Genomic DNA, 25,495 nt, shown 5'->3' on the forward strand with positions numbered 1-25,495 from the left:
CTATTTTTCATTTTAATGGGCAAATTTACTGCTAATATTTGGTTGAAGTGTCTCCATTATGTTTTTAGAGGGAGCTCTGGTGGCATGTTGTTGTTATGTACTGTCAAGTCACCTGCAACTCCTAACGACCCCCTATTCTGAACCAGTCTCTCTGACTCCAATACACCTACCCTCATTGCCCTAGATACTGTTTTAATCCATCTTATCTGTGGTCTTCCTCTCCAGTGCTGCCCCTCCACTCTTCCAAGCATGATGTCCTTTTCCAAAGATCAGTCCCTCCTGGCCACATGCCCAAAGTATATGAGATGGAGTTTCAAAATCTTAGCCTCCAAGGAGAAACTTGGTTCTGTCCTCTCTAAGACAGACCTACTTGTTTTTTTTGGCAGTCCATGGTATATTCAAGACTCCTCTCCTGCACCACAACACAAAGACATCAGTTCTTTTTCTATCATCCTTAGTTATTATCCAGCTCTCTGATGCATAGCAATTAATTGTGAATACCATGGACTGGATCAGGCACACCTTGGTCTCTAGACTGACATTGTTGCTTCTCAGTACTCTAGAAAGGTCCCTGACAACAGATTTACCTAATGCAATTCACATTTTGGTTTCCTAACTGCTGGTGCCAAGATTTTTGATTGTGGAGCTGAGCACGCAGTAAATGTTAACTACTTCAATCTCTTCTCCATCTATCATGGTGTTGCCAATTGGCCCAGTGGTGAGAATCTTTATCTTCTTGATGTTGAGCTACAATCCATATTGAAGACTACAGTCCTTGACCTTCTGCAGCATAGTTCATAAGAGATTGTGCCTCTTTGGTGACTGGAATACACCAGCTACTTTGAGGGAGAGGATCAGTGATCTCCTCCCCAGAATGAGTTCAGGCCTTAGAACCCCCATAGAGGTTCAGCTATGTATGAATCCGTTCCAATTGGAGGGCAATGAAATGACTGATGTTCTCATAAGGGTCACTAGAGGGCACTCTTAAGCAGTTTTTTCCTAGCAATGATTCCACCCTCTAAATATTTTAATTACTATGACTTCACCGTAGTGAAACATTTTCTCATGTTCTTGATGACTATTTTTATATTTTCTTTAGAAAAATGTATATTCAAGTCCTTTGTCCATGGTTTAATTGAGTTGTTTGGGGTTTTGTTAATTTGTAGAAATTCTTTTCATATTATGGATATTCAAGTCTCATCAGATAATAGGTCTCCAAAATTTTCTTATGATTTGTAGGTATCTCTTAATTCTGTTGATAAAATTTTTTGTACAAGTTTTTAAAAAATTTTGTTGAAATTCAGTTATCTATTTTGTCTTCAGCTCTTTAGAGTTTTGGTGTTCTAAGAACCTATCCTTAAAAATTAGTCCCAAAGCTACATTCTTGTGTTTTCTACTGAAAACGTTTTATGATTTTATGGTTTTAATTCTCACACTTAGATTTATAATTACAATTTATTCTAATTTCTAATTAGAATTGATTTTTATGTACTCTGAAGTATGAAGCTATTTTTTTTTCCTTGCATGCAGAAAATTTAGAGAATATAGAGAGCTCTTGTGGCCTGGTCATAAGGAATTGCACTGTCAATCCAAAGACACATAGTTTAAATCCACCATCTCCTCCACAGGAGAAAGATGGGCAATATCCTCCCCTGTGACTTAAAAACAAACAAACAAACAAAAAACACCTGCTGGAAGGTCAGCTATGACTTGGTCCTGATTCGATGGTGCACAGCAAGAGACTTAATTATTCCCCCTCTCCAAATGGACTTGGCAACTTTGACAAAAATAATGTTAAAAGCTCACTTGAAGTTTTCCTGCTGATCCAAAGGGATATGAGTTATCATGTGTAGAAATGCAAGGGCAGGATAGTGGTGATGTTCCTCATACTTTGGATAAAGTGCTTCCTGTAACCAGGCACTGAGGTGGTCATAGAGCTTCCTGTCAGCCAAAGCAAACAAAGTAATATTTGTCTTCAGAGACTTCATCTAAAATAATGTTGCCAGATAAACTACAGACTTCCTAATGACATTCTCATTTCAGATAACAAGAACTTTTATATATACAAATATATCCAATTATTGTATGAGGAATAGTTTTTTAAGTGTTTCCTCCTTTATATGAAATTCAAACGTAATTGGACATCTTATAGGTTTGCTTTTTCTTGTACCATTCTCATGATTCCTGATATATTCATGCCATTATTACAATCACTGCATTAATCCATATTGTTCAGGGTCTTTTTCTCTTCCTCTGAGCCTCCACCTTTCTCAGAATTATGTCTTTTTGAAAGGTCTGATCCCTCTTGACAACATGCTCAAACTTTGTGAAATAGAGTTTTACCACCTTGCCTCAAAGGAGAATCCTAACTGGAATTCCTCCAAGATAGACATTTTTCTTTTGGCAATACATTAGAAATTGTGCTCTTCTCCAACACCACAATCAAAAAGGATCAATTCTTTTTCTGTAATATTTATTCATTGTCCAACTTTCAGATGTGTAGAAGGCAAGTGAAAATATGAAGACTTGATTCAGGCACACCTTAGTCTTTAAACTGTCATCCTTACTCCTTAGCACTTTAGAGAGGTCTTTGGTAGTAGATTTTCCTAATGTAATATATCTTCTGATTTCTTGACTGCTGTTGCCATGAGATCCATCCTTGGATTGCAGATCCAAGTAACATAAAATTGTTGATAATTTCAATCCTTTTCCATTTATCATGATGTTACCTATGGGTCCAGTAGTGCGAATATTTGTTTAGATGTTAAAAAAAAGGAATACTTATTGTTGTTGTTGATTTCCTTTGAGTCAAGCACGACTCATAGCCACACTATGAACAAAAGGCCTGAAGCCCCTCTACAACTATCACATTTACCAAAGTTCATAGAGTTTCCAGAGGCATGTTATTTAGGAAGAGCATGCCACTCCTGCTTCCAAACCTGTCATCGTATGTTATTGATTTTATGTGCCATTTAGTAGCCTGCAATGTATAGCGACCCTATGTACAGCAGCTCTGAACACTTCCCTGTCCTGAACCAGGACACCAACCCCCACCACTTCAGTTACTGTACCAATCCATCTCATCCAAGGTCTCCCTCTCCTGTGCTGTCCGTCCACCCTTCCAAGCATGATGTCCTTCCCCAAGGACCGATCTCTCCTGTCCACGTGCCCAAAGTAAGTGAGATAGAGCTTCAAAGTCCGAGCCTCAAAGGAGAGACTTGGTTTCACCCTCTCCAAGACAAACCTATTTGTTTTCTTGGCAGTCCATAGTATGTTCAAGCCTCTTTGCCAGCACCACAACTTGAAGGCATCTATCCTTCTTCTCTCATCCTTAGTCATTGTCCAGCTCTCTGAAGCATAACAAGTAATTGAGAATACCACGGCGTAGATTAGGCGCACCTTTGTATTTAAACTGGCATAATTTCTTTTCAGCACTCTGGAGAGGTCCATGACAGTAGATTTTCCCAATGCAGTTCGTCTTTTGATTTCCTGACTGCTGGTGTTTATAGAGTGTTGATTGTGGAGCTGAGCAAGCTGTAATTGCTAACAACCTCAATCTCTTCTCCATCTATTATGGTGCTGCCAATTGACCTGATGGTGAGAATCTTTGTTTTCTTGATGCTGAGATTCAATCCATATTGAAGACTACAGTCCTTGACCTTTGGCAGCAAGTGCTTCAGGTACTCCTCAGTTTCAGCAAGCCAGGTTGTGTCATGTGCATATTGTAGGTTGTTGATGAGTCTTCCTCCAGTGCCACACTCCTCCTCATAAAGCCCTGCTTCCCGAATGATCTGTTCTGCATCCAGATTGAAAAGGTATGGGGACAGGATCCATCCCTGACACACTCCTTTCTTGATTTTTAACCATGCAGTGTTTCCTTGCTCTCTTCTGAGGACTGCTTCTTGGTTCAAATATAAGTTTTGAATAAACACGATCAAGTGCTCTTAGAGTCACATTTTCCTCAAGGTTAGCCACAATTTATTGTGATCCACACAGTCAAATGCCTTTGCATCGTCAATGAAACACAGACATTCTTCTGGTACTCTCTGCTCTGCTTTCTGCCAAGATCTATCTGACATTGGCAATAATGTTCTTAATGCCATGACCTCTTCTAAACCCAGCCTGTATTTCTGGTAGTTCTTTGTCAATGTTCAAGTCTTTTCTGGATACTCTTCAGCACAATTTTGCTAGTGTGTGATATTAGTGATATTGTATGATTATTTCCACACTCTTTTAGGTTATCTTTTTATGGAATGGGTATAAGTATGGATCTCTTCCAGGCAGTTGGCCAAGTAGTTGTCCTCCAGATTTCTTGGTACAACTTGATGAGCACAGGCAGGGCAGCATCTGTTTGCTGAAATATGTCAATTGGTATTCCATCAATTCCTAGGGCTTTCTTTTTTGCCAAGTCCTTCAGAGCAGCCTGCACTTCCTCCTTCATCAACATTGCCTCATGTTCATATATTTCTTGAATTCATATTTCTTGAATTCTTCTGTGTCCACCAATTCTTTTTGATACAATGACTCTGTATACTCCTTCCATCTGCTTTTAATGCTTCTGGAATCATTTCATACCCTGCCTATTGCATTGCAACTCGTAGCTTGAATTTATTCTTTAGTTCTTTCAGCTTACGAGATGTATAGTGAGTTCGGCTCTTTTGATTTTCTGACTCCAGCTTCTTTCACATTTCGCTATAATGCTTTGCCTTGTCTTCCTGAGCAGCACTTTGAAATCTTCTATTCAGCTCATTAACGTCTTGATTTCTTCCCTTTGCTTTGGCTTCTCGGCACTCTCACGCAATATTCAGAGTCTCTTCTAACATTCATTTTAGTTTTTTCTTCTTCTTCCTTCTTCGTAATGACTTTTTGAATTCTTTATGAGTAATATTCTATTCTTGATGTCTTCCCATAGTTTATCTGGTCTTCATTCATTGGTGTTCAGAGTCTCAAACATTTTTATTCCTGTGGGTATTATTTAACCTTCTTTAGTTTTAATGTGAACTTCCATATGAACAGTTGATGGTCTCTTCCACAATCAGCACCTGGCCTAGTTTTATATTGTTGATGTATTAAAGGCTGTATTTAGTCTTTGACTTTCTGAAGTAAGTGCTTGTGTATCTCTAGGAATCTAGGTCTAAATTTATATATGATGCATCTTTGTGTAAAAGAGAATCATAATCAGATTTTTTGGATTGTGCTTTACTCATAAAAGATCAGGATACACTATCTCATAGCCTGAGAGCGTATCTTCAAATTCAGGGAAGACATTTTTGCTATGGACTTGGGTGCTATTAATTTTTAGGCAATTGACTTTCTGATTATCTAAAATAAAAATGGGAGTATCAGAGACAGTGCGATTGGCACAGGACAGAGCGGAGTTTAGGGCTGTTGTACATAGGGTCGCTATGAGTCGCAGGCGACTCGACGGCACATAACAACAACAACAAAAAAAAAAAAAAAAAGTAGAGAAAATAATGAAGAATTTAAAAGTGGACTTTTTACAGGTCCACTGGATCGTCCTTCTGAAATGCATGAGATGTCATCATTCCCACATCTTTCACAAGAGACAGCCCAGAGTCAAATCATGAGTCAGGCTGATTAGTGTGCATTATCTGATGATAGTTAAAGGCAGTTGCTATAAATGCAGAAAGCCTCTGTGGAAGGAGGTAGAGATGAGGAAGACCAAGAAATATCTATGCAGAGGCTTTGTCTGTAAAAACAAATGGCCCATTCTAAAAATTACAACCTTTTTCTTTTCTTTTCTTTTTTATTTTTTTAAGAACTCCTTCCTCCATTTACCAGCAGCTCTTTCTGATGAGCTTGACTGGCCCCAGTTCTCTGGTGCTACTGGATTTCTGGACTCCACTAGCAGGTATGTATACTTACACATTTTCAAATATTTTGGCATATCTTTGTAAGGAAAAATAGGAGTTGGTACTTCTTCTCAACATGTTGAAATGAGAATTATTAGGAATTGTTTCTAGAACAAGATTAACTTTCAAGTCCCATGCCCCAACCTGACATAAAGCCCACCATACAGTGGATTGTAATTGAAACTATATTTTATCAAAACTGCTGAGGAGATACTACCACTGCAATGGAGGGTCTCTCATTTTTCTGTTGGAAAATAAACTCTGCTATTATAAAATTATTCTGGTCCAAGGGAAAAAGACATGTACTTGTGTTTTTCGTTGCCATAAGTTAATGTTTATAAAATCAATGCCTAGCATAATAATGATCATGAAGCTGGCAAAGTCTGGACAATGTTTTGTTCTATTATATGTTAGGCCATCGTGAGTCAGACCTGACTCAACAACAGAAACAATGGCCAAAAATAATTGGCTTGGCCCAAGCCTTGTGCTTTGTTTGTATTGTGAACGGAATAGCTTGGCACTCAGGAGGGATATAAAACCTGAATGTCCCATTTCCTTTGAGCAAATAATTAATTGTGGGTTCAGCTGTCACACTGTCAGTAAAACTAACTGGTGCAGAAATAACTGTGGCTCTTTGAAAAAAAAATTGTTAATAATAATGGTAAAATCTCAAGATCCTACAATCATCTTAACTTTAATGCTTTGAATTTGTAAGTAGAGACAAAGTACTGAGAGCCTGACTGAGACATAACTCTATCTGCTATTTGTGGTTGGGTGCTGACTTTGGACTTGGGATCATCCCAGGATGACAATCTGACAGGGACACCTGCGACGTGGATGAAGTTTTAAAGTGAAAATATGGTTAAAAGTCATAGATATGACACATGATTTTTCACAGCCCTTAATCATTTACAAAACTAAACAAGCATAAGGACATATGATAACCAAATTATTTTCTTGAATTAAAAAGAAAAAAACAGATAGAGGTTTTTCTTTCAGTTCTGAAGATGGGACAGCTCCACCCAAGATCACTGTCCCTCCACCCTTCCAAGCACGATGTCCTTCTCCAGAGACTGGTCCCTCCTTACAACATGTCCAAAGTATGTCAGGTAGAACATCAAAGGCCTTGCCTACAAGGAGTAGCCTATTTCCACCTCTCAAGGGAGAACCTGTTTATTCTCCTGGCAGTCCATGACATATTCAATAATCTTCTCCAGCACCACGGCTCAAAAGCATCAATTCTTCTATCATCCCTAGTCATTGTCCAGCTTTCTGACACACAGCAAGTAATTGTGTAGACTATGGCCTGGATCAAGTGCACCTTAGACTCCAGACTGATATCATTGCTCTTTAGAACTCTGGAGAAGTCTCTGACAGCAGACTTTCCCAATACAATTCATCTTTTAACTTCCTGGCTGCTGGTTTCAAGAGTGTTGATTGTGGAGCCAAGCAAACAGAAGCTGTTAACAATCTCAGTCTCTTCATCATCTATCATGGTGCTGTCAATTGGCCCAGTGGAGACCATCTTTGTTTTCTTGATGTTGAGCTTCAATCCATTTTGCAGACTACAGTCCTTTTCCTTCTGTAACAAATACTTCAGGTCCTCCTTTGTTTCAGCAAGCAAGGTTGTATAATCTGCATAATGCAAGTTGTTGATGAGTCTTCCTCCAATCCTAATGCCACATTCCACTTCATAAAGTCTAGCCTCCCGAATGATCTGTTCTGCATTTAGATTGAAAAGGTATGGAGATAGGATGTATTCCTGATGTACACCTTTTTAGATTTTTAACAATGCAGTGCTTTCTTGCTCTGTTCTGACAACTGCTTTCTGGTCCAAGTACAGGTTTCACATAAGCGTAATTAAGGGTTCTGGCATTTCTGTTCTTCTCAAGGTTTGCTATAATTTGTCATGATCCACACAGTCAATTGCCTTTGCATAGTCACTGAAACACAAGTTTACAGCCCACTAAAGGGTCAGCTAGCTATGAGTTGGTTCCAACTTGAAGACTCTTAACAGCAATGCCTAGAATGTTGATCTTTGTGTGTTCTAATTCATTTTTGTATAACTTCCAATTTTCCTAGGCCATACTTCATACATTCTATGTTCCATTTGTTAATGGATCCTTGTAGCTGTTTCTCTTCATTTTTACTTTTGCCACATCAACAAATGAATGCTTCTCATGGGTAAAAGTTTTACTTAATCCATCTTGGAAAGAGTTAAACTGGGCGGCTCCTTGGATGCAAGGATTCTTAGGCTTCGTCTAACATACTTTGGACATGTTGTAAGGAGGACCTAGTCCTTTAACATCTCACTTATTTCACTAGCATAAGGTCCTCCAAGTTCCTCCATTGTTATTTGGTGTTTCAGGAATTTTTCATTGTTCTTTAATGTTGCATAATATTTCATTGTACATATTTACCACACTTTCTCCATCTATTGATGAGCATTTAAATTGTTTTTCTTTGCTGTTATAAATAATGCTGGAATTAACATAGGTGTATCTGTTCATGTCCTAGTTCTTATTTCTTTTGGATATAGACCTAATAATTAGAATGTTGGATTAAATAGTATTTCAATTCCTAACTCTTGAAGGAGGATATTATAATTTCCCACACTGGTTGTACAATTTACAGTACCATTGGTCATATTTAAGAATTCTAGTATCTGCATACCTTCTGTTGTAACTCTCATAACGTCTCACACACGGATAGATTCTGACACAAAGAAACTCACTATCTAATTATGGTTTGTATGAGCATCATATCTCTTCTAACCTGGTTTGTAATAATTTTGCATCTTCTTGGCTGGGACCCTGATAAAAGTGAAGAGAATTATAGCTGGAACTGGAAAGAAAAAAACATAGTCTTAAGAGATCACAATAGTGCTTCACATTCAGATCACCTCCAAAAGCCATTGGTGAGATGTAGAAATCCTATTTAAATTTTAAGAGACCATGGACAAAGGCAGGAAATAACACCAAGATTTCAAAAGTAAGACTTCCCATTTAGAATCAATATCTAAAATGTCAGAGCCAATAATTCAGTGTGATGTTGTGGGAGGAAGATTGGATTATGATTGACATGGGTTCTGGTTCTTGGTGATCCCAAGTGGAGTGTTGCCCATCTATCCAGATAGTAAAATTGAAGTAGGTCAGTGAATGCTATTTTCCACAATGTTCGAGTCCAATGGTCATAGAGCAATGTGATGTTAAAGTCCTCATCTCACTCTATGATATGTCTGGTTTAGAAAGAGTAGTTGAAATTGTTTAGGGAAAATGTTCCTGCTTCTCCTCGTCAAGTACGAACTTTCGCATCTTTCCTTCCTAACCCGTCCCCGAAGATGAGACATGGCTGCATTTATCACTCAGAGCTTGCAATATTCAATGGAACATGTTGACCAGTGGACAGGACTATCCTGCTGCCATGCGCACGAAGCTCTGCATCGTGTGGCATTGCATGTTTGGTCAGCTATTAATTAATTTATTATTTCCTCCAGAACAAACTTCACAGCAGAAAACAGATGGCCCTGAATCCTTACAAAACAACTACCGGAATCCTACCATAGCTCAGCTAAGCATGTATAACTGCCTACAATCCTTTCTCTGAGTTAAGAATTTGGTCCACTTGGTGACATTTTACAGACTGATATTCTTCAAGTTACAGAGCAGAGGGAGACTGGAAGAAAAAACAGAAAAACTATTGGAGATTTAGAAAGAAGGAAAAAGATATAAGTGAAGAGCTGAAGTTAACCATTAAAAGTCATAAAAACTAAAGAATAAAAAGGAGTTATTAAAATTAGCATAGCAATCGGGAGAGAGGAGAATGAGCCAAACGAATTAACTTAAATGAATGGAACCTGGTAGAATTTTCTAGAGTAAATGTTACTCCCTCTGCTTCTGGCTTAAATGTACTATATTGTACCAGAGACACAGCAGACTTTAGAGTGAAACAGAAAAAATGTCTTGTTAATAATGATACAACATAGCTGAGGGCATTTAACTATGCATCATTGATGAGAGGTATCCTAGAATCTGAACGTGATAAATTTATCCTGCCCCATCCAATACACATGCAAGAGAACAATTGTGAAAAACAATGCATTACTACAAACCAAGACCCTTGGGGCATAGAAGCAGAAAATTAGAGAACAAGGATTTGTAGATAAGATTTGCTAAGCTAATTTCCTATTTTTTAAAAAAGATGCATTAAACACTAATGGTCTCAAAGAACCTTATTAAATCCATTATTCACAAGTTACATGTGATATAATTGCTAATGATTAGCCATCTTCTAATTACATTTTTTAAAGTAAATAATTACCCAGTCTTGGTCATCTGGAGTTAGGTGAGGTTGAATAGAAAGGGTTATAAACTATAGCAGTATTTCTCCCAATGAGGCCCACGGACTCGTGAAAGGGTGTCTTCAATATTCTTTTTGGGGATAAAGAGGGTAATTTTTTTTTTCATAATGCTAAAAGCCTATCTTGCATTTCACTGTGTTGATATTTGTGCTGACAATGTAAAAGCAATGGTGGGGTTTGTTTTGCTGTTCTTGCCGAATGATGGAAGGAAAAGCTGACTGCTCAAATGAAGCTAGAGCCTGGAATAATTGAGGAATGCCTTGGGACTGCTGGACTAAAACCTAGACTTGCATTGGGTAATAGTCTTTGCCTTCCCTACTCTCCAAACTATCTTCCTAATAAGCCTCACTCTTGGAAACAGCAATGGTGGGGGTCAACTGCTAACAAATCAAAACAGCAGCCACAGAATAGCTGGTAAGGCACTGGTTTCCTTCCCTTCACACACTCCAGATAGGAAGGAGGGCTTCTTCTTGTTGTTGTTTTTATATGCCATTGAGCCACCTGCAACTCATAGTGACCCTATGTACAACAGCCCTAAACCCTGCTCTATCCTGTGCCAATCTCACTGTCTCTGACACACCTAACCCCATTACCCCAGTCACTGAATCAATCCATCTCATAGAGGGTCTTCCTCTCCTGCACTGTCCCTCCACCCTCCCAAGCATGATGTCCTCCTCCAAGGACTGGCACATGACTTGCAACATGTCCAAAGTATGTCAGACGAAGCTTCAGAATCTTTGCCTCCAAGGAGCAGCCTGGTTTAACCATCTCCGGGATTAACCTGTTTGTTTTCTTAGCAGTCCATAGTATATGTTCAATACTCTTCTCCAACACCACAGCTCAAAGGCATCAATTCTCCAGCTATCATCCCTAGTCATTGTCCAGTTCTCTGACGCTTAGCAAGTGATTGCAAAGACCATGACCTGAATCAGACACACCTTAGCCCTTAGAGTGATATCATTGCTCTTCAGTACTTTAGAGAGGTCTCTGACATCAGACTTTCCCATCGCAATAGGTCTTTTAAAATTCTGGCTCCTGGTGCCAAGAGTGTTGACTGTAGAGCCAAGCAAACTAAAGCTGTTAACTATCTCAGTCTCTTCACCGTCTATCATGATTCTGCCAATTGGCCCAGTGGTGAGAATCTTTGTTTTCTTGATATTGAGCTTCAATCCATATTGAAGGCTGCAGTCCTTGACCTTCTGAAGCAAATGCTTCAGGTCCTCCTCAGTTTCAGCAAGCAGGGTTGTGTCATCTGCATAACGCAGATTGTTGATGAAGCTTCCTCCAATCCTAATATCACATTTCTCCTCATACAGCACAGCTTCCTAGATAATCTGTTCTTCATATAGACTGAAAAGGTATGGAAATAGGACACATCCCTGGCATACACCCTTCTCAATTTTGAACCATGCATTGTTTCCTTGCTCTGTTCTGACGACTGCCTCTCAGTCAAGTATAGGTTTCGCATTAGCACAATCAGGTGTTCTGGGATTCCCATTCTTCTCAAAGTTAACCACAGTTTGTTGTGATCCACACAGTCAAACACCTTTGCATAATCAATGAAACACAGATAGACATTCCTCTGGTATTCCTTGCTTTCAGCCAAGATTATCTAACATTAGCTACTTTATATAAAACTAATAAAATAAATGTGAAATTACTTTGAGGAAAACAACTGATATTAGTCATTGCTATTAGTCATTGCTAATAATAAAACTTTAGCTTTCAAAGAAAAATTTTAATTTGGAAAAACTTGTATTTACCATGGCTTTGACAGTGAGGCCCAGTGGTATAGTTTGTAGGGACTTCCTATTAACCCCAAAACTCTGGAGGTTTTGACTCCACTATCATTTCTGGGAAATAAAGATGGACAATCTCCTCCCATGTGATCTATAGCCTCAGAAGCCCAATGGAGAGTCAGCTATGAGTTGGTTTTGAGTTAACAGCAATGAGACAGAAGGAGAGAGATGACCTTGACAGCTCCCAGCATTCAAAGACTTTTCTGATGTGTTGATTCTTTCCTGTGCCCTTACTTTATCTTTCAATACCAATGCCACCTCATTTATTGTAATCATTTATTCATTGTCTCCTAATGCTATCACTTCCTCCCTTCCAGACTTTGAGCATTCTGTCAGTAGTAAGAATCAGGTTTGTCTTTGCTCTAGCACATGGCACAGTATGGGGCGTATAGTTTGTTAACTGTTGCATGTTATCAAATAGACTGTGACTAAAAAAAAAAAAAACAAAAAAATTAAAAATAAAAAAAAACAAATAGACTGTGACTCTTATCAACCTTATGAACAACAAATCTGAACCTTGCCCCATCCTGCATCATCTTCACCATCTCTGATATGCTCGAGCCCTTTGTTACAGGCACTGTGTCGATCCATCTTGTTGAAGTCTGACTCTCTGTCTTTGACCTTCCACCTTTCCCAGTGTGATTTTTTTTTCCATGGACTAGCCCTTCCTAACAACATGCTCCAAAGTATATGAGATGAAGTTTCACCATCCTTGCCTCTAAAGAATACTCTGTTTGCACTTCTTCTGAGATAGACTTGTTTATTCTCTTGGCAGCCCATGGTATGTTTAGTAATCTTTTTCAATACCACAATTCAAAGCCACAAATTATTCTTCTGTCCTTATTTATTGACCAAGTTTCAGATGCATAGCAAGCAACTGAAAAACCATGGCTTGCATAAGGCACATGTTAGTCTTTTATATGTGTCTGTTGTTACTGCTGTTGTGTATGATTGAGTCAAATTCAACCAATAGCTAACCCTCCAATAGGTATCCAGAGGCAGTAAATTGCACAGGAGGAGATTACCCATCCTTTTCCCACATAGCAGCTGGTGGATTCAAACCACATGCCCTTTGGGTTGGCAGCACAACTCCTTACCACTAAGCCACCAGAATTTATTAAATTGCCAGTGTTGTTGTTGTTGTTGTCGTTCTTGTGTACCATCGAGTCTGAAGCAAGCAGTAGCTGACCCTCCAATGGATTTTCAGAGGCAGTAATTCACACGGGAGGAGATTGCCCATCTTTTTCCTATGGAGCAGAGAGCTGGTGGATTTGAACCACAAGTCTTTGGGTTGGCAGCACAGCTAAATTAAAAAACGAAATGCATTCATAATAGTATCACTTCATATTTCTAGAGTACTTTACAATTTACAGGCCTCCTTCACATGTCTTTTCTCAGATTGCCTAAAACAAATTCGATTTGCAAGCAATAACATTTTAGGGAAATCACTGACGGCAAAGGAAGATGAATATAAAGAGCATGAATTAAATCATCAGCTGCATGACGTGATATGCATAAAAATAAATCAATATAGCTTAAAACCCTTGGACTATTAAGTGTGTGCTATAATGAATGTTCTACAAAATTAGCAAAATTCATTAAACATTTTAAAAAAACCACAGTGCCAACATTTGAGAGGGAGTGATTTGAAATAAAATCATTAGTTAATAGTCAGATGGGAGGGGAAGGATGAACTTTGCAAAGAGGTTAAGTTAGTCAACAACAGAGCTATGTTAAATAAAACTTGCTCCAATACAATATTCTTTGAGAAATATGCTTATCTCAACTATTAAAATAGCCTTTTTCTGTATCACAAACTGGGGTTTTTTTTTTCCAATTTCTAACATCTGTAATTCCAAGTCCCTGTTTTACCATAAAGTTTATCCTGATACAATGGCCTAAAGCTCAATGTGGGGCTAGGAAAGGTTGAGATGGACAGAATTATAGTTGCTACAAGATCAGAGAGCTTGAGAGAAGAAATCTCAGTGGGAGACTAACTTAACAGGTAGGGAACTTGTCTGAGTCGAGCAGCTCATGAATTATTGAACATAATATTCATGAAGTCTATTTCTCTGTACTACTCTACTGCTCCAAATTCAAAACTCACCATGTTACCCTGCTAATACCTTCCTATCTGACTTCCTGGAATATCTTCTCTATGATCCCTTCCTCTACACACCCAAACACAAAAAACAAAATCCATTGCTACTGATGGAATTCCAACTCCAAGCAGCTCTAAAGGACCAGATAGAACTGTCTGATAGGGTTACTGTGGTCATGAACATTACTGAAGATGATCACCACATCTATGAAACGGTGTCCAACAGCTGGATGTTTGCGTCACATCCAAGTGTTTGAACTCTTGAGACCATAATCAGCCAGTTCCTAAATACACAGTGAAGCATACTCTGCATATTCTGTTTATGTCTCTTTGAGGTTTAAGTCTTGGTAGTTCTGTGATCAATGAACAGGTTATACAGGGTTCCAGGAAATGAGAGCTAGGATCAAAGGCCTGGGAGGAATTTTTCATGCATATCCCTGGCTCCATGCTTGTCTAATTTCTGTGTCAACATCAGAAAAGGAAATACTTGCACTTTTCTTAAAATATCCTAGGAGAAGGTTCGAGTCTTCTGGACAAATTTGTTTCCAAGTGTCTTATGATTTTCATTCTTAATTGCTCCAGACAGGGAGAGACTGGTAGTGGCACCAGAGATGGCTGTTTGCAAACTTTTAATGCTCCAGCTGCTACTCAAACAAAGGAGGGTAGAGAAAGTTGTCTTTGTGGACTATGCTAACTAAGCCCACTGACCTTGATGTCCTTAGATACATGATCCTGAAGCCCCATCACCAACAACTCATTTCCTCAGGGTGTTTGGTTATTATTATATGAAACTTATATGACTTTACCCCCTATTGGCTCTAAAAGGATGGATATATTTTCAGCACATACAAATATACATAGAGAAATACGGTGTAGTCCCTTTCATTTGCTTGTATCTGTTTATCTTACCTATTTGCCTATGTATCCATTTATAGGTTAATGTTTGTTATTAATAACAATGCCAAATTGGTGATAAGGCAGAATATTTGACAGTATCTTTGTTGTTTCTAAATCCTATGTACCCCCATGCTATCCCCTTCTTTAATGATATTATGCCAACCACTCCTTACTTATATCAACCTTCTCTTCACCCAACTTGATATTTAACTAATATCAAGTTAACTAATTATGTTAACTAAATATTGCTTTTCCTTCTCCTCCCCCTCCCACTCTTCATAGTCTTTGAAGAATGTTTCTTTCTGGATGTTAGCTGCTTTAGGAAGTTTGTGTTTTATACATTAGATGACTGATCTGCTCCCCACTTCAAAGCTTCCAGTCTACTAGGGGCTCATGAACTCTAGACTGAACATGCATTTAAGGTAGAAATTATCCATTGCATTTTACACTTCTAGTAACCTTTTCTCTCCAAATGGACTGAGATGGTTTTCAGAATGATAGAAATAAAGGACAACACTGCCAAAAAAAAAATAATAATATCCTAGCAGAAGAGCTTCCTGGAGAAAATCTGTTTCTTCTTTAAGTGGTCGAATTGCATCCTTCTTCAACCCTCATCCTAACCCTTCATGCCAAGTGTTACTATTCCTCTCCCACTAACTGTTACTATCTTTCCAAATCCCTATTTTTTTTCAGAGATTTATTCCCTAAAATTCAATGAAAAGAGCCTCACAGGATCTACCCACATAGAGCATTCCTCTGCAGTGAGAGAGAAACAGGCTTAGAAGTTTCATCAAACCCTTTAACATCATTGTGACTTGAATAAGGTCACCCTTCATTTTTCACCGAAAAGTCTGACACTCAAAGATTGTTGGGAAACTCTTCTGTTGCTTCTCTCTAAGGTGGTCTGTTCCAAATCAACCTCTCCTTGGTCAGCACTATTTGTCATGATCCCTGTCACAGGATAGGGCAGCATACAGTTTGGAATCATCCTGAATTCAACAGCACCTCACAACAACAATCTATGCATCGAGGGAGCTCTCGTGGCCTAGTGGTAAGGAGCTGTGCCTTTAACTCCAAGTCTCTTAGCTACTCTGAGGGAGAAAGATGGACAACTTCCTCCCACACAATTGACAGCCTCTGAAAACCCCATGGAGGCTCAGCTCAACAGCACATAACAAAAGCAAGATCTATTATTCTACTCCTAACTTTGTTCTGTTTCTCTTTAAGTCTGACTGAAATATAGATAAATTATGAACCTCTCCAGAAAATGAGAAGAGCAGCAAATGGCCATTCCTTTGGGTTTTAAATTTTTGTATCAGAAATTAAAACCTGGCCAGAGTGTCCTTTTGTAAAATGAGTTTCCTCCAGTAGATGGCATTAATAAAATTGGGGGGGGGGAGTGTAAAATAGTGAATAGTGTTGTCCAGTGGTTGAACACATAGCTGTTAACCAAAAGCTCAAAAGTGCCAACATACCAACCCCTCCACAGGAGAAAGTGATGGTGGATAGATTCTAAAGATTGGTGCTGCTATTGTTGTTAGCAAAAGGCACTGATTTAGCTTCCACTCATAGCAACCCTTTGTATAACAGAATGAGCCTGCTCACAGCCCTGAGCATTCTTCACAGTCATTGTTCTTTGGCCCATTTTTAAAACTACTGTGTCAATCCACCTCACTGAGGGTGTCCCTCATTTTTGTTAACTCTGCTTTTCCAAACATGTTGATGCCCTTCTGCAAAGACAAGCTCCTCCTAATAACATGACCATAGTACGTGAGATGATGTCTTGCTATCTTCATTCTTGTCGACCATTGTGACAGTACCTATTCCAAGAAAGATTTGTTTTCCTGTAGCAGTCCATGGTACATTCTATATTCTTTGAAAACACCAACTTCAAATGCAAGAGTCTGTCTTTGGTCTTCTTTATTCATTGTCCGTCATGCACGTGCACACAGGATGACTGAAAACAGCATGGCTAGATCAGGCCCACCTTTATCCTCAAAGTAAAATTTTTGCTTTTGAACAGTTAAAGAAGTCTTTTGCAACAGGTTTTCCCAAGGCACTACATCTTTTGATTTTTTGACAGTTGCTTCCATGAGCATTGATTGTGAATACAACTAAAATTAAGCCCTTTTCTATTTTTCTCATGATGTCTATTAATTTATTTGTGAGAATCTTTTTCATGTGTAGGTATATTCTGTGCTCAAAGCGATAGTATTTCTATGATATGTTTTATTGGTTTTCATACAGTAATTAATTTTCATTTTATTTCATTCATGTGTCCTTGTTGTTAGGTGCCATCAAGTCAAGTACAACCCATAGTGACTCTATGAACAACAGATCTGAACCCTGTCCTATCCTGTGCTGTCCTCACACTTCCTGACACACTAGATCCCATTGCAGCAGTAATTGCATCAAGTATTCCTCTCCTTTGCCAACTCTCTCTTTGTGAGAATCGTGTCCTTCTCTAAGAAAGAGCCCCTCCTAACAGCATGCCCAAAATATGTGCTTTATCATCTTTGTCTTCAAAGAACACTCTGACTGCACTTTCTCCAAGACATGTTTGTTTATTCTTTTGACAGTCCATGAAATGGTCAGTATTCTTCAACAGCACAGCACAAGAGCACCAATTCTTCTTCTGCCATCCTTTTCCATTGTCCAGCTCTCAGATTCATAGCAAGTGGTTGGAAATATCATGCCCTGATTCAGAAGAACCTCAAACTGACATCATTACTCCTCAATAACTTGGAAAGGTCCCGAACTGCAGACTTTCCCAGTATAATACATCTCCTGATTTTCTAACTGCTGATACTGAGGATGTTGATTGTGGATCCAAGTAGTATGAAGTTGTTGATAGTTTCAATATTTATCTATCATGAAATTTCCTACTAGTCTAGTGGTAAGAATTTTGTTGTAAAAATTCATTCATATACATTGTGTTTTATACAATCTTTCATTTATATTTCATGCAATCATTCACATATATTGTATTTTATAAAATTAACTACCATTGATCTATCCCTATTACTACACTGTCTTTTCAACTCCCCATTGAATATTTCCTATTCCCTCACACATACACACCCCTCAGTCCACCCACAAAATTCCACTATCTTGGTTAAAGCTATAGTTTTTCTAGCTTAACCAGTAAGTGTTTCAGACTATATATGCTTTAGCAAGCAAGGTTGTTCTATCAGCATAATGCAGATTGTTGATGAGCGTCCCTCCAATCCTGATGTCACATTCTTCTTCATACATAGTCAGGTTCTCTGCTTATTTGCTCAGTATACTGATTGACCCTGCACGTTTCCCAGTATGATATCTTTTTCCAAAGACGAGCCACTACTAACAACATGCTCAAAGTATATGAGATGAAATTTAACAATCGTTGCCTCAAATGTGGAAGGTGGAGGACCAGAGAAGGATAGGAAGACTTTCAACAAGATGGATTGGCTCAGTGAAGGTAACAATGGGCTCAAGTATGTTGGAGGATGATAGCACAGGATAAGGCAAGGTTCTGATCTGTTCTTCATAGGATTCTGAGTCCTAGTTACCTGGCTGGCAACAACAAAAACATTCAGACTGAATAAGTTTATTAAAAGGATGTTGTTTCCAGAAGCAAGCTATTATGGAAGTAGATGCCACTCCTGTTTCCACCAAACACCGTCCCCCATGGGCATTTGACCATTCTCGCATTTGACTCATTAGTGTCCCAGTGTTCGGCTTCACAGTAACCACAAGTTACCTTTGTACAGAAAGTGGGCATACCAGGGTTACAAGACCTAGAAGAATGTTTCACCAAAAACAATTAAAGGCAGGTCCGAGGGCCACGGAGTAGAGTCACCCACCTTTGACTTGGGAGCATGACTTTCTGTCCGCTAGGCCAAGTGCTCCCTCTCTCTATGCTATTGTTGTTGTTAAGTGCTGTCGAGTTGTAGGCGACTCATAGCGACCCAATGAACGAAAGTCCTGGACACCTGTATAACTTTCATCTTTTCTCCAGGTTCATAGGGTTTCCAGAGGTAAGCTATTGTGGAAGTGGATACCACCCCTGCTTTCAAGCTTGTTTTAATCAGGGAGCTCCACCAAACACTGTCCCCATATGTATTTTCTTAATTTAAGCAATACCCCTGTTCTTTTCAAATGACTGCTTCTTAATTTACACACAGGTTCCACATAAACACATTTTAATGTTCTTGAATTCCCATTATTATCAATATTATTCATATTTTGTTCAGGTCTCGTAGTTGAATGTCTTTGTGTAGAATGTCTTTCAGCCATTTGATGCCAACAATGATATCTCTTATTCTACATCCTTTTTTGGATCCAACTTGATTTCTTGGCAATTCCTTGTTGATATACTATTAAAATCAATTTTGAAATCTCTCCAGCAGAATCTTACTTGCAAGAGATGATAATAATTGTTTGATAATTTCTATATTCTATTGGATCACATATCTTTGGAATGGGCACAATAATGTATGTCTTCCAGTCAGTTGACCAGGTGATTGTCTTCCAAGTTTCTTAGCATATTTAAGTGAATACTTCCAGTGTTTCATTCTTTTGTTGAAATATCTGAGTCAATATATCATCAATTCTTGGAACTTTATCTTTTGCCAATATCTTCAAGGCAACTTGGCCTCCTTTCCTTTAGCAAAATCAGTTATTAATCACATGTCTCTTGAAACGGTTAAAAACTAAGTCTGGGACAATGACTCTATTCCTTCCATCTTCTTTTCCATACATTTGTGTGATACTTTGGTAGTGTTGTTATTGTATACCACTGAGTTGGAACTGACTATGGCTGACCTTCCAGTAGATTTTCAGAGGTAATAAATTGCACAGAATATGACTATCCATCTTTCTCCTGAAAACCAGCTAGTGGATTTGAACCAAGTACCCTGGATTGGCTTTGAAACTCCTTACCACTAAGCCACCAGAACTCTCTATACTTTGATCATAGAATCTTTCAATATTAAAACTCAAGGACTAAAGATTTTTTTTTCAGGTCTTTTATTATGAGACAGGCAGAGAAGACGTTTTTGTGGTTTGTTGGGTTGTTTTTTTTTTTTTTAACTTCATTTTCTAACTCCAAGTCTTTATACAATTTATTATAATTTTTTTTCAAGTCATCCTTTTAAATCTTTTCTGAAGCTTTTGTTTCTTGCATTCATTCACTTTGTTGGTTTTTTTTTTAAAGCAAGTGTCAAGACCTAACATGACATCCATTTTGGTCTTTTTCTTTCTTTCCTTTCTTTTTGCTGCAAAATGGCACATAACAACAACAACAATTGCTCTCTTTATGTGTGATATACTCTAAGCCATTATTACAGCCTACCTGATCATTGGTCATTAGTGCTTGTTTGTTGTTATGTGCCGCTGAGTTGCCTGCAACTCATTAATGCTTAGTGCATCAAATTTACTCTTGAAATGGTCTCTAAATTCAAGTAGAGTACGCTTAAGGCCGTATTTTATGTCTTACAAACTTTCAGTGTTGCATCCACTTGTTGAAATATCTGAGTTGACATTTCATTAATTCTTGAAACCTTATCTTTTGCCAATGTCTTCAAGGCTACTTGACCTCCTTCCTTTAGCAAAATCAGTTATTAATCATATGTCTCTTGATATAGTTACAAACCAAGTCTGGTACAATGACTCTATGTATTCCTTAATTTTTTTTATGCATCTGTGCCATACTTTGGTAATGTTTTGGTTATATACAATTGAGTTGGAACTGACTTACGGTTGTCCCTCTAGCAGATTTTCAGAGGCAATAAATCTCACAGGAGGTGACTACCAATCTTCCAATCTTTCTCCTGAGGAGCAGCTAGTAGATTCAAACCAAGTTTCATTCTCCTCATCTTCCATTTGTGTATACATATGAGCAGTTGAAATCTGGTTCATAAACAGCCATTGGCCTTGTTCTAACTGATGAAATTCATCTCCATTATTTCTTTCTATAACTATAGTGGATTGGATTTGATGTGAAACCTGTACTCAGACCAGGAAAAGTCTTCCAAACAGAACAAGGAAACACTTCATGGTTCAAAATCAGAAAAGGAATGCATCAGGGATGCATCCTATCTCCATACCTATTCAATGAATATGCAGAATAGATCATTTGGGAGGCTGGGTTTTATGAGGAGGAATGTGGCATCAGAATTAGAGGAAAACTCATCAACAACTTAAGTTATATAGATGACACAACCCAACTTGCTGAAACTGTGGAGGACCTGAAGTGCTTACTGCAGAAGGTCAAGGACTGTAGTCTTCACTATGAATTGAAGTTTAACATCAAGAAGACAAAGATTCTTACCACTGGGCCAATTGACAACACCATGATATATGGAGAAGAGATTGACGTTGTTAACAATTATAGCTTGCTCGGCTCCACAATCAACAAACTTGGCACCAGCAGACCGGAAATAAAAAAACTAATTGCGCTGGGAAAATCTACTGTCAGGAACCTCCCCAAGTCCTGAAAAGCAACAGTCACGGTCTAGAGACTAAGGTGTGCCTGATCCAATCCATGTTCTTCACAATTACTTACTATGCATCAGAGAGCTGGACAATGACTAAGGATGACAGAAGAAGAATTGATGCCTTTGAGTTGTGGTTCTGGAGAAAAAGTCTAGAGCATACCATGGACCACCAAGGAAACAAATAAGTCTGTCTTAGAGAAGGTGCAAGCAACTTTTTCCTTGGAGGCTAGGATTTTGAAGCTCTATATTACATACTTTGGGCATGTGACCAGGAAGGACCAGTCCTTGGAGAAGGCCATCATGCTTGGAATGGTGGAGGGACAGCACAGGAAAGGAAGATGCCATATAAGATGGATTGACATCGTCACTGGGGTAATGAGAGTAGTTGTCTCAGAGTTGGTAAGACTGGCTCAGGGCAGGAGAAGCTCCAGAGCTGTTGTACATAGGGTTGCTATGCATAACAGGCAACTCGATAGAACATAACAACAACAATATCCATGTGTATAATTAACAATCTGTGTTCCTGAAAAGTGTATTTCCAATAAATAGGTTATTGGTCCTTCAAAATTTTATCAAATATTCACCAGTATTATGTCTATCACCAAAGTCACATGTTCCAACATTAAACTTTTCCATTTACAAATTTCCCTTTCAATCACCACCAATCATCTATCTATTTATAGTACTGTTTTTATTTGTGTGTTGCTGTGATACTATAGTTTATGTTGTTGATATTTCCAATACAAGCAGGGTCACTCACCATATACAGACTTTTTTCTTTTATAATTTTTTTTATTATGCAGATTTTTACCCCCCATTTTCTTTCAATGACATTATGTTTCATACAGTCATTCCCATGTAGTGTGTTATATGAAATTAACCTCCATTGGAGTATGCCCAGCATTATCCCATCTTTTCAAATTCCCACTGGATCTTTTCTATTTCCTTTAACTGTGAACTCCACCCATCAAATTATGTGACCCTGTAATTTCCCCCCTACCTATTCTCACCCCTCTGCTCCCACCCTTTACCCCCTTGGACTCCCATAAATTTTTTTCTAGTTATCCTTTTATTTTTACAATAATGGTCTTATGTAGTATTTGTTCTTATGAGACTGAGTTAGTTCACTAAGTGTAATGCTCTCCAGTCCCTCCCAAATTACGTATTATATTTCAAAATCATTGCTCCTGAATGCTGCATAGTATTCCATTGTGTGAATGTACTACAATTTCTCAGTCCTTCAGTTCTGGTTGGACATTTGGGCTGTTTACAAGATCTTGCAATAATGGTGAATAATACTGCTATGGGAACTGTCAACACTGTGGGTGGGATTGTGAAATGGTACAATCACTTAGGAAGGCATTTAGTTTGGCATTTCCTCAAAAAGCTGAACATAGAAACTTCATATTACCCAGCTATTCCACCACCAGGAACATATCCCAAGGAAATTAGAACTGAGATACAAACAAATTTGTACACCAATGTTCATAGCAATGTTATTCACCATAGACAGACTTTTAGCAAAACTTTCAGGGTAAGATGAACTTGGAAGAAGATGTGATTGATGATCTACTTATGAAAAAATTAGCCAGTGAAAACCTTACAAATGCTGAACATTGTCGTACATTGTGCTGGAAAATTAACCCTTTGAGTTGGAAACCATTGAAAACATGACTGAGGAAGAGCTGACTCCTTAATACAGAATCAATCTTAATAACATGGACAGATAAAAGATTTCAAGGCCTTCATTCACTTATGCAGCACAACTTAAAAGTAGAAGGAACAGCTGCACACATCCACTAATAATCAGAATTGTGAATGTATAGAGTATGAGTCTGGGAAATAGCTGTCCTCAATTAAATGAAACACTTAAAGACACATAACTTTGGCAATAGTGAGCTGAAATGCACTGATATTGACTATTTTTTTAACTGGGTAATTATATGGTTTACTATGCCAGAATGTCCCATAGATTTCTAACAGATAAACAGATATGTCTGGATAAGGTGCAGCCAGAGTGATCTTTGAAAACAAGGATGATAAAACTTCATCTCACATACTTTGGGAATGTTGCTAGAAGCTATTCATTGGAGAGGGACAACATGCTTGCGAAAGTGGAGGCGTGGCAAAAGAGAGGAAGACTGTTAGCCAGGTGGTTAACACACAGTTACTGCTGCAATGGGCTCTAGCATGTCAGGAAGTGTAAGAGTGGCACAGGATAGTACACAGTTCAGATCTGTCGTTCATGGGGTTTCTATGAGGTGTACTCAACTTGGCAGCACCTAACAACAACAACTGTGACAAAAACAGCAAATTGAAGATGAAATACACCACATTCACAATCAAAAAAAGCATTTCAAGATCTATTCTGAAATCAACCTTATCAGTCATAGAATAATATCCTCACACCTACAAGGAAGACTATTTTATATGACTATGATTCAAATTTTTACATCAATGATTAATGTCAAAGATAAAAAAATATCAGCAATTTTTACTAACTCCTGAAGTCTGAAATTGATCAAACCTATGATCAAGGTTTAGTAATTATTGGGATTGGACTGTGAAAGTTAGAAACAAACAAGAAAGACCAGTAGCTGGAAAACATGAACAAGAAGATTGTACGCTGAGGTCATTCTGTTCTGTTTTCTCCTATAGGGTTGCGATGAGTTTGAATCAACTTGGCAGCTCATTACTCCTACTGCCATCAAGTCGATTCCAACTCATAGTCACCAGAGCAGCTGATGGATTTGAATAATCAACCTTTCAGTTAGGCACCTAGTGCTTAATCCATTCCATTTAGCAGGAATCCTTTTGACTTGACAACAGCAGCAGCTTCGTGTTTGTTTGAGGGATTTTATCACCAATCAAGGAGTCCCAGAGCAAGGCAATAAGTGAAGCAGTCAACTACTAACCAAAAGGTTTGTCCTCTGAGCCCATCCAAAGGCACCCGAGCAGAAAGGCCTGAGCATCCACTTTCCAGAATCAGCCTTGAAATCAATCAGAGATGGAAGGATGACAATGGCTGTTGAGATTTTTGGAGGGTTTTGTGGTTTTGGTTTTGGTTTTTTCCTCAGACCTCCAAGTATGTTCCATGTGTTGGGAATATGATTATATTTAGGTATTGAGGAAAAGATGAGGAAGGAAACAAGGTATTCCTCCTTTGCACCTCTCAAATTACCAAACAGAAGCAAGCACATCCTCTAGTAGCCCGATACACTGGGTTTTGCTGTAACAGTGGAAAAGGGGAGCAAAAAGATCACAGCAGGATTCTTGAGTCCATGTGTCTGTGAGGGAGCAGGACGATGGGATTTGAGCACACCACAGTCCTTACAGTTAGCTATTTATGCACTGTGCCCCTCACTTGTCCTTTTAATGCAAACTCAACTGACTCCTTATCTCTATGACATTTATATTCAGCAATCATCTCAATTTGTAGGCATCTCAAAATATTCTATTGATCCCTCTTAGGCTCCCCAAGCACTCTGTAAGAAATCTAATTCCTAGAATTTGAGAGATTACATATTTGCATTGACATTAATATTTTCCAGATGAAAGAAAATAGTGTCTTTGATTATGTGGAAGAGTTGCTAGTGTTTAATATAGAAACCAGAAACTCAAAATTCTAGATACTATTTCTGGTCAGGAGTTTCAGTGAAACTTCCTCTATTGGTAAAGATGTCTATGTTCTTATAATAAAAGATGGAACTAGCTGTATCTATACCATGAATACCCACACAATTTACTTTTCTTTCTCAGATCATGAGCAAAACAATTTTGCGGTAGATAAATCCCATTTTCAGAATTATAAAAAAATACATTCATGGCTGAATATTGATGTAAATTAATTTCCCAAAAGAAAATAACCCCTCTTCATTAACCAAGATATTATTTCAGAATTGAACTCAAATTTAACATTCAGTTCCCATCTGCTTTTTCACAATGTAATAAAATAGTCAAGGCAGAGGATGGAAATGATGCAGTAT

At 38.3% G+C, this 25,495-nt stretch overlaps 1 protein-coding gene across 1 annotated transcript in view; it reads left to right on the forward strand.

Moving 5' to 3' along the window:
* AOAH (acyloxyacyl hydrolase (neutrophil)) overlaps nucleotides 1–25,495 on the forward strand; it is a 362,932-nt gene that overhangs the window by 188,291 nt on the left and 149,146 nt on the right. Inside the window, exon 12 of the mRNA XM_006887625.1 lies at nucleotides 5,781–5,872. Within this exon, the coding sequence (XP_006887687.1) occupies nucleotides 5,781–5,872 (92 nt within the window). The remainder of the gene's footprint in view (nucleotides 1–5,780; nucleotides 5,873–25,495) is intronic.

This window comes from Elephantulus edwardii, unplaced genomic scaffold (assembly GCF_000299155.1).
Source record: "Elephantulus edwardii isolate Elephantulus edwardi_28Jun2011 unplaced genomic scaffold, EleEdw1.0 scaffold00059, whole genome shotgun sequence".
In the NCBI taxonomy this organism is placed as follows: domain Eukaryota; kingdom Metazoa; phylum Chordata; class Mammalia; order Macroscelidea; family Macroscelididae; genus Elephantulus; species Elephantulus edwardii.